General features: G+C 48.3%; 1 protein-coding gene across 2 annotated transcripts in view; it reads right to left on the reverse strand.

Annotated features, from left to right (window-relative positions):
- ZNF362 (zinc finger protein 362) overlaps nt 1-10374 on the reverse strand; it is a 23856-nt gene that overhangs the window by 11040 nt on the left and 2442 nt on the right. The window contains exons 1-5 of one of the 2 annotated variants that reach the window (XM_025041443.1): nt 9563-9827; nt 7536-7599; nt 7143-7389; nt 3745-4066; nt 2763-2987 (exon numbers count right to left, since the gene is read on the reverse strand). In XM_025041443.1, the coding sequence (XP_024897211.1) occupies nt 2763-2987; nt 3745-4066; nt 7143-7389; nt 7536-7598 (857 nt within the window). In that variant the 5' untranslated portion in view covers nt 7599; nt 9563-9827. Of the gene's footprint in view, nt 1-2762; nt 2988-3744; nt 4067-7142; nt 7390-7535; nt 7600-9562; nt 9828-10374 lie in introns of those variants that run through there. The other variant, XM_015599038.2, reaches the window with a different exon arrangement.

Genomic DNA, 10374 nt, shown 5'->3' on the forward strand with positions numbered 1-10374 from the left:
CACAATAAGTATCATCAGAGAAATGTCTTTAAAAAGTTTTTTTTTTTAGATTCAACTACATTTATCAATTAGTGCCAGTCATAACACATGCTTTATGAGATCAATTAAAAGACCCTGAAGGTGGGTCGATGCCCTTGCTGCTTATAGTACTTTCTTAATCTGAAGACTCCATTCTCCTCTGTTCTGATATTGTTGACTGTTATAACAAGCAGACCAGAGTCATTCAGTCTTATCAACAGGTCTGATGTCCCCCCTCACACTTGTCTACAGGCCTTTGCTTCAAGCTGCAGTCAGAAACTAAGTCTTCCGAAGGAAACACAGCCTCAGTAGAGGACTGTACCACATGCACTTGGCTGTTTAGACTTCAGGGAATGGACAAATGGGCACAGGCTTCCAAGCTGACATCATCACCACAGCCAGACACAACCCAAGGTCAAGACAGGATCTAAGAGTCTTTAGGCCAGAAGTAGACAACTGTGCAAAGCAGACTAACTACCCATGATCAGCAGAACAGAAATTACAACCTAGGATTGGATGGAAGTGATTTAATTGTAGTTAATATCCTATTTTCTAAAAGACATATAAGAGAACTCTTTTTTTTCTTTTCTAAATCTCTAATCCTCAACTTAGGAGGCTATATTTGTAGAAATTGCAATAAAACATTCCTTAAATGGTGCCTTGTTCCAACTAACCCTTCAGAATTCTGGAGGGGAAATACTATGAAAATTTAGATATAAATTAATGAATTATCAAGGAAATTTTAAAATAATACTTCTGTTGAAAACAACAGATGTGACTGACCTTGTCTCCGACATTACTCAGAGCAACTGCTAAACAATATTCAAAATGTCTTCACTGAGACTCTTCTTTTCATGATCATTACCAGTTCTGTAAGGAGTTTCAGTAAGAATCTGTCCTCCTTCCTAATGGGATATAATTGGATAAATCTAATTTGTAACCATGACTATGCCAGAGATGCCACATTTAAGGACAAATTTCATTTAATTAGGCATAACAAGCCTGACAGTAAAAAACAAGGACTGTACCCAACATGTGAGAACGTGGCCTCCCCAGGCCGCCAGACACTAGGCCGGGTTTGCTCCATGGCTGTGGAATCGCAGCCTTTGAGGCTGTAGCAAAGTAATTCCTGCTACCCCAGAGACTGGGGTTCTCCAACAAGAAGGTACCCTACCATTTTTAGGTTGTAGAGACAAACCTGACAGAGGTAAACTGAATGGTTCTAGGTTCCTGATCTTAGATAGAAGAAAACTTTACATACGCGCACACATACACACAGGTTAAAATTATCACCCAGGGGCTTTACAGGGTCTCTTGACAGAAGCTGACTCTCAAACCTTAGGATCGTGTGCTCTAATTTTCATAAACATCCAACTAAGAGGACTTGATTAATCAACACCTCGTTACATACGCCTCGATGTACATAAAACTGGCCAAACTTCAAAAAAATCAAAGTAATGCCAAACATCAGAAAATTGCTGAAACAAACTTATGGGGTCAAATCCATGGCTTAGGAGACATGGGAACAAGAAAAACAGACTGATGCCTTGTCTTGCTGCCATTCGTTTCTCTCTATCCAACTTACATATCATGCCCCAAAGTCCGAGAAACAGACAGACAAAACATGTTGCACCCTGGGATAAAGCGTACAAAGACAGTAGAGATAAATAATGACAAAAAGACAAATAAAAAAGTCTTCTGAAGGCAACATCGGCCTAGCATCCATCCCCAAAATGGAGAAAACCTTGAGCGCTTTCTGTAAGTTACAAACTCCACAGCAAAAACAATTTTATCCCTGACTTTTACAATGCTGATACTGGCAAACACATAGCAATGCTTACAGATATGATAGCCATCCCAGGAGAAAAATGCCGTGTTTTTTCCTCCTCTGAAGAGATGAACTGCGATCCTGGTAACCATTTATTTGTTTCTTTAAATCCCTATGGTATTTTTATTTGGTGGGCTAGTCTTTCTGATTTCTGTATTCCCCACAAAAACTTTTCTTTCCTTAAAGCATTTATATCTCTCAGTCTCCCGTTCACACACTGGACCAGACCATAAGCCCCACAAAGGCAGGAGTTTTTGTCTGTTTTGTTCATTGCTGTATTCCCAGTACCCAGAATCACATTTGGTTTATAGAAGAAGCTCTGTAATTATTTGTTAAATGGATGAATTGTATGCCCTATAAAAAGCCAGTTCTATCTATTCCACAAATATTGAACAAATACCTAGATGCCTATGGTACACAATGGGGATGCAGAAATGGAGGAGACCAAGTCCTGGCCTTCAAGAGGTCCCAATATATTGGGGGTGGTGGGCAAATAAGCAGGCAAGGACAAGACAGCCTACCACTTCTGTGATGGGGACCACAAGGCCTGCGGAACCAGCTCAGGGGGCCAGGGAGGACTTCTTGGAGGAAGCTGGACTGAGAGATGGATAGGAGAGGGCCAGAGAAACAGGGTAGATGGAGAGGGTGTTTCAGGTAAAGGACACAGCATGTTCAAAGACCTGCAGATGAGAAACAGTGGGAAGGGTGGTGCAGTAGTGAGAGCTGAGGCTGGTGAGGTCCACGAAGGCCGTATCATAAAAGGCCTCAAATGCCAAGCAAAGGAATTTGGGCTTGACCCTGAGGGCAATGAGCATCTACAGAAGGTTCTCGCCCCTCCTTGCACCAGGCCCATGCACAGGCCCAGGTGCTGAGCTGAAAGGGGCTACAGGACGGCAATGCCAGGCAGGCCACTCACCTGGTGTGCTGCTGGAGGTGGGAGAGCTGTCGGAAGGACTTATCACAGTAGGAGCAGTGGTAGGGCTTGACGCCCAGGTGGATGCGCAGGTGCTGGGCCAGGTAGGAGGCGTTGGCAAAGGACTTGGAGCAGTGCGGGCACTTGTGGGGCTTGGCCTCTGTGTGCGACTTGGAGTGGATCTGCATCTCGGACTTGGTGAAAAAGGTCAGCGGGCATACCTTACACCTGTGGGGCAAGAGGCAGGTTCATACCTGGGAGGATCCCTGCACCCCCTGCCCGTACAGCCCAGGGGATGCCTTCTGCATCAAAGAGACCGTGACCTGTGACAGAGATGTCCATGAGGAGTCCCAGGGACACAGGCCCACCTGAGAAAGACAGGGGGCAGGTTCCCGGCCTGGACAACTTCCAATCTGGAGGAGAAAACTCTTCCACCTGGGGCCACATTTCCAGTAGCCTAGGGAGCAGGTTCACACCTCACAGGGAAGAGGCTCCTTGACCCTGGTGAAGGGTCACACAGAACCACACCCCACACTTCCGGGAGAGGGGCTCTGACACCAGGAGTAAGTAGTTTTCAACCAGGCTGCACCTTAGAATCATTGGGGGAGCTCTCAAGAAAGGCTGACACCTGGCCCTCACATCCCCCCTAACAAATTAAATCAGAAGTTTTGGAGGTGTGTCTCTGGTATTGGCATGTTTTGAATGCTCCCCAGGTGATTCTAATGTTCAGGGTTGAGCACACTGTTCAAAGGGAGAAAGGAAAGGGATTCCAATGACCCCAGGCTGTGGTGGGGCAGCCCTCAGCCCCACACCCCCCCTAAAGGGATGTCAGCTTGTCAGCAGACCCCATTCCCCGGTCCTTAGCCCCCACCCTCAGCCCCTGGGACCCCTCTTTCCAGCCTCCACTGCTGGGCTCCTGGGAGCAGCCCTTGATGCAAGCCTCTGCCCTAAGCCCACCTGGACCCCCTCCCACTGAGACCCCCACCTGTATGTCTTGCCCTCCTTGGCAGTCTCGCCGGAGGCCAGGATGGGGTAGGGTACTACGAGGACAGGTGGGCCCCCTGGGTTCTCCGCCTTGATCTTTTTGCGGCCGCGCTCGGACTTGGGGGGGCCAAGCAGGCCGTGGCCCTGGATTGTCTTGATGGAGTCCAGGAGGGGGGGGCTGGTGATCCCTGAGATGAGGGTGGGGGACGAGGCGATGAGGCGGCTCTGGCTGGTGGTGGTGGGTGTGGACGGGGTGCTGGTACCCGTGCCTGCGCTGGACTCGGATGTGCTCACAGCCGGGGTCCGGGAGGAGAGCCCCAGACCTGCGAAGACATGGGGGTGGGGCAGCTGCAGAGGCCAGCGCAGCACCAGCCACCCAGCAGTGTGACTCTGGCAGGTTATCTGCCTTTCTGAGCCTCCCCTTCTCTTTGTGAATTCCCCAGGGGTAACGGAGTGAGAGCTTGTGTTTGTGTAAGATGCCCCAGATACCTAAGGACTAAAGAGTTTGATAACAGGCACTTCAGAAATAATTCAAACCACAGAAAAAAACTGAGGCACAAAGATGTTCGCCACTGTATGATTTATAATAGCAAAAGTTAGAGGCAACCAAAATACGCCATATTAGGGAACGATTCAATGAATTGCAATCAATCTCTTCTGCTGAACATTAACTGCCCATTAAAAAGGTTATATGTGTAAAAAAAATTTTAAGGCATATGTATGCACAGAAAAAGTAAGTAGGGTAAGAAGATGTACCAAAATGTAATATAGATGGTAGAATTAGGAGTAATTAAAAAAATTTTTTTTGGTTTAACTGTACTTTCTGTAACTAACTTAACTTTTTTTTTTACTTCTATAATAAAAGTTACTCTTAAAAATGAGGGAACTAGAAACATTTATAATATCAGGTTAAGGAGACAAAAAGATGAAAATGGTATCTATCATGTGGTGAAAACTATGCTTTTTAAAAAAGAAAACAAAATTCTGCGCATTGAAAAAGACAATATCCAGAGTTGGCACAGGTATGTTTTGAGGCACGCATGCTGGTGAGAGTGTGCATTGTCAACTTTAACGGAGAGCTGTACGGCAATAACTATTAAAATGTTAAATGTACATAACTTCTGACCAAGCAAGTCTACTTCTAGAAATCACCCTAAAGAAATATTTGCCCACGAACACAAAGACCGTGTACATGGACCTTCCATACAAAATGGTGGTCAGACAAAACTGGACACAACCCGTTTGTTCTCAGTAGGGGCTGTATAAAGAGATGAGGTCCATCCTTATTATGAGGACTGGGCAGCCATGACATGACACAGAGAGAAAGCCAAAATGTGCTGTGGGGCGAAAAAGCAAATCACAGACAATACGAATGACCTAACTATTTCTTAAAAACACACACCCAAACTACATGTGTATATGGAGACAACATAGTGTGTGTAAGTGCACAGAAATGGATCTGAGAAGAGACAAACCGAAACCACCTTGTGTATAAAATGTGGTTCTCTCCAGGGAGGAAAAAATTATTGGGAAGGGAGATTTTTAGACTTTGTCTATCCGATTCTATATTATTTAAATTTTTTACCTGATAAATTCATCTACTTTTTACATCTGTGATTAAGGGGAAATTATAGAGAAAACTCACGAAAATGCTAACAATAGTAGGACTAGGACTAATTTTTTTCCTTTCAACTTGTCTGCCATTTCTAAATTTTCTATAATGACGGTACACCTTTATCGTGAAAAATGCACTGAACAGGTTTATGACAGCATGGAGAGTAGGAAAAGCGAGTTAAAGTCATGGGTACAGCCCTACCACAAGCTCAGCAAAATGCACACGTATATTAAAAAAACAAACAAAAAAGATGAAAAAGGAAGGAAATAGACCAAAAGGCTCTCTAAACTGCTGGGTTAGGAGCTGGGGACTATGAGTGATTTTTTTTTCTTAGTTTCTCTTTTTTCCAAATTTCCCTTAATATGCCTATATTACTTTTTTAATATTACTTTTATAATGAAAAAACAAATTTAATAAAATCATAATAACGAGGGAATGTGCAGAGTTGTGGCTGGAGCCTGGGGGAGGTTCACCCAGCACCGTAATTCTTAGGCGTCTCTGAAAGGAGAAAGGAGGGGCAAGAGAGGCAGGGGTGAGCCAGGCGAGGAACAAAGGCCCAGCCACAGTAGCCTCCAGGCTCTGAGGTGGGTATCGGGCAACCCCAGCCTTGTGACACCTCACCGGGAAGTCCCCCTGGCACCCTAGCTTCAACTTATAAGACTGAGCTTATGACCCCCCCCCACCTCTCCTCCTGTGGTTCCATCTCACTGGCAGTACCTGAGTCTCCCTCAACGCACCCCTCCCCACACCTCCAGTCTAGCACCCAGCCCTATCCATTCTTCTCGACGTAACTCAGCTCTGTCCACTTCTCTCCATCCATCCCCATTGCCTTGCCTAGGCCACCATCCTCTCCTACAGATCTCCCTGCCTCCATGCCTGTCTCCCACGAAGCCAGTTCCCACCTTGTGGCCAGACCCAGTTTTCTGACCCAAACCTGAGCATTTTCCTCCCTTTCTTAAAAACCTTCCATGGCTCCCACTGCCCAAGGGTAAAGTCCAAAATGGGCAGCACGGCCCACAGGGCCCTTCCCAATCTGGTACGTGCTTCCTCTCCAGCCTCAGAACTGGGGAGAACGAAAGAGTTAGCATGTGGGCTCTGGAACCACAGTGCCTGCCTCTGCCTTTTCCTGGCTACGAAACTGCGCCTTAGGTTCCTCATCTGTCAAACAAAGACATTAAAGTGAACGCACAAAACTGCTGTTTTTGTTAAGTCAAAAACGGTCCACTGCTCAACCTAATACTAGTAGTGCCAACCACATAGCATGGCTGAGAGGAATAAAATGAATCCTGGCAAACTTGTACAGGAGCTCAGCTGGAGTTAGCTGTCATGTGACTATCACCATCTTCTACCTCCCCCGCCCCGACTGTCCTACTCCTGCTTTCTACACACACTCTACACGTGCTGGTTCCCCTTGCTGCTCCATTTCCCTAGTTAACTGCCAACCTCTCCTCCCATATCGGCTCCTCCAAGGAAATCTTCCCTTGTGTCTCTCCGCCCCCAAGTCTGATCAGGGTTCTTCTCCGGATTCCTGAAGTTCTCTACGTTTACCTAACTTCCCTGAGGAGCCCCTGGTGGGCCCACCCCTCGTCCTGTCGATTTAGTGGGATGGGTCCTCCCAGTACAGGGTTGGAGCACATCTAGTGGCTGTGGCTAGACGGACTGGCCCCACCACCAGAGATCCCCCGCAGGCCCCGCCCGCCCTGCCCTCACCAAGCCATGTGCCATCCTCGCCACGCCCCCCACCCAGGCAGGTCTCCGCCCCGCCCACCTCGGCCCCATGGTACCTGTGACCGTGCTGGTGGCCGGCCGCGCGTGTAGCGCCACGTCGGGCTGCGGCACTGCCTGCGGGTGCAGCCCCGGCACCTGCTGCAGCTTGGGCAGCGACATGACCGCCTGGCTGCTCTCGGCCGGCGCCGGCGGCACCAACAGCGGCTGCTGCGATGAGGCCGACGTGGGCGGCAGGTGAGGTGGCCGGATCTTCTCCGCCATCAGCTGCTCCTTGATCTTGTTAATCAGGACCAGGTTGTCCAGCTGCGAATGAGCCAGAGAGGAGAGGGACTGAGGGGGCTTGGGCCAGGCCTGGTCCCTTCCCTGCCCAGAAGCCGCAGACAAGCCCCGGGCAAAGCAAATCAGCTCCAAGGGGGGAGGGTGGCCGGAGGGACAACGCTCAGTCTTACCTGGCTAGGCATGGTGGGAGGAGGGGGCCAGAAGTAGGGGTTGTTAAATCGAGGCTCGGCCATCCTGTGGGGAGAGAGAGACTGTCACAGGGAAGAGGGCCTTCCCCACCAGCTAGGAGCTCCCAACGGCTGCTGCCACAAAGTCTGGGATAGTGTGTGGGATCCCTGCCCCTGTGAAGCCCTCACCCCGCAGCAGAGCAGGCCTCCTACCAGGGCCGGGGAACATCTCCAGGCTGAAAAGTCTGGAATTCAACATCTCTCTCAGTGGGCCTGGAGGACAAAGGTCACATCCAGACCACAGAGCTCTCAGCACCCCCGACTCCCATCACCTGGAAACTCGGGGACCAATCTCCATTCCCTGGAAGGGCCCCAAAGACTCATGAATTCTGCACAGGAGTGTACCCCCACCCCACCCCATCCATAGACAAACTGAGAAGTCCTGGAGCAACTTTGTAAATGGCCGCAGAGCAGAGCCAACTGCCCATCCCGGATCTCTGCCCTTCTTACCAATGATCTCTCTAGTGCAGACATCCTGTTAGAGCATGGGGGGCATTAGGACCTCGGTTGTCAGATATAGCCTTTCTGAAGGGCAATTTGGCAAGATGACTTACAAAGACCCAAATGATTACTGGCCTTTGACCCAAGAAATTGTACCTCTGGAAAGTTATCTTTAAGAAACAACCAGGACCGTAAGCAACATTTTACCTACAAGAATGTGTCAGAACACTGTGCTTAAGAAGGGGGTTGAAGAGGCCTGAGTCTGGGGCGGTTTGGAGCTCTTCAGTAGAAGTGACAATCTGTCTGGTGGCCCTCATCTCACAAGTTCCATGGTAAGCCTGTGCACTTAGAAGGCCTTTTCAACCTGGGAAGCACGGAGGATGCGCCTTCAGAGTTATTTAAGTCTTCCGCAGGGTTCCAGTCTTCCTGCACCCCTGGAGTAAGTCAAGATGTGGCTTACAGGGATCTTGTGGGCAGGGGGATTCTATTAAGTCTTGCTTCCTATCCAATTTCTATCATTCATTGCTCTCTTACAGAAATTAATAACTAAATATCTAACTGGTATTGCTGCTTAAATGAAATCATTTCTTTTGACAGTCAAGACCAAAATGAAGTGTCTTCAATCTCTTTTCCTGGTCCTACCAGCCTGAGAAGCCCCTACTGGACTTGCAGGCAGAGGGTTTCAGGGGATTAGGATGTAATCTAATCTCAACACTTTAAGATCTTTTATATGAATTATCTTGTGATTTTTACCTGAGAAGTAGGCACAGAAAGTATTATAACTCCATATTATAGGTGAAGAAACTGAGGCTTGAAGAGACCTGCCAAAGACCACAGGGCTACTAGGCTTCCAGAGTCAAGATTAGAAATCTGATATGCGCAAGCTGGTTCCTCTGGGAAATTTGCTTTGCAAACCCTCATCCTCAGTTGAACAAATATCTATATGCAAATGACAATACCTATAATGCAAAATCCTTGCCTCTCACTTCCAGCCTAGGGATCAGAGCATCTTATTCTAGGGTGGCCAGGGGCAGCCTATGCCCTCTGAGAGCCCTCCTGCTCCCACCACCCACAAACACCAAGCTGCCCTTCCCTCTACCCATCCTTCACAGCCCCACACAAGAAGCACTTCCTGGGATTTCTTTCTCAGATTTCTTTAACAGTGAGGAGGCTGCCATTTACCAGGTGCCTATCTTGTGCCAGGCACACTGACACTGAAAGGCAGGTGTCGTCATCTGCATCTTACAACTGAGGGAACTGAAGTTCAACGTGAAGTGGAGTGACTTGGTCAGGGTCACACAGCAAGTAAGCAGACAGCTGAGATTCCCACTCTACACTCTGTGACTCCAAAGTCCAGCTCATCAGTCCCTGGGCTGTTCAGGCCCAGAAGTTATTAATAACACGAGTTACATGACAGAATGAATAAATAAAGGAATAATAATCAGAATTATTTTAAAGACTACCCCCACACAATTATCTAGCACTGCCGACAGTTTACAAAGCTCTTCCGTACCCCCCGGCATTCTCACCAGAGCACGGAAAGCAGGAAAAAATTTTCACCCCCATTTCACAGAGGAAGAAACTAGGGCACCAGAAGGGAAGCACTTTGCTCCATGCCACACAGATGGGGAAACAGGAGGGAGTGTTGTGCTATAATGTTGGGCCTCAGGTCTCTGAGTTTCCTCATCTGTAAAATGGGGTGATACGTCCTGGCCCAGGACTCTGCCCACTGCACCCAGCTGTTCCTCAGATAGTTCCGCAGGAGCTGTTCTCTCCTCCTCTTCAGTTCAATGCCAAGTTCAGGCTTTCCAAAGCCCTACCTGGTTAACAAAGGTAGGGGGAAGACAGTGGCTTGCCTAGGGTTTCATTGCTGCAATAGAGCATCTTCTCTGACATTTATCAGGCCCCTGGCCAGGCAGGGACCACCCCTTACCCTGGTTGGGGAAACAGGCCCACAAAAGGGAAGAGTCTATCTTGGGTCACTTAATCTGATTTGTACAGCTTCTGCCTAATGTCTGTATCCTTCTCTAGCTCATCTCAAATAATTTAATGATTCAGTTAGGTACCCTGGCCCTGGTGTACACCTATTGTGTGTCGGATGCAGGGAAAGCGGGCAAGGGGGAAGACTTGCTGAACTCCTATTGAGTGTGAGGCACACCACTAGGTGTGCACCAAGAATATCTTATATGCGCCCGCCAACAGGTCTGGGAGGTGGTGTGTACCATGCAACCCCAGGACCTACATGATATGGGGGAGCCATAGCAAGGGGGATGGGCGGGGGTAAGGTGGACAGGGCCAGACTAAGTTGCTCACACCTTGTCTGGAGAGGAGATGTGTGTGT

Source organism: Pteropus alecto, unplaced genomic scaffold (assembly GCF_000325575.1).
Source record: "Pteropus alecto unplaced genomic scaffold, ASM32557v1 scaffold39, whole genome shotgun sequence".
NCBI lineage: Eukaryota > Metazoa > Chordata > Mammalia > Chiroptera > Pteropodidae > Pteropus > Pteropus alecto.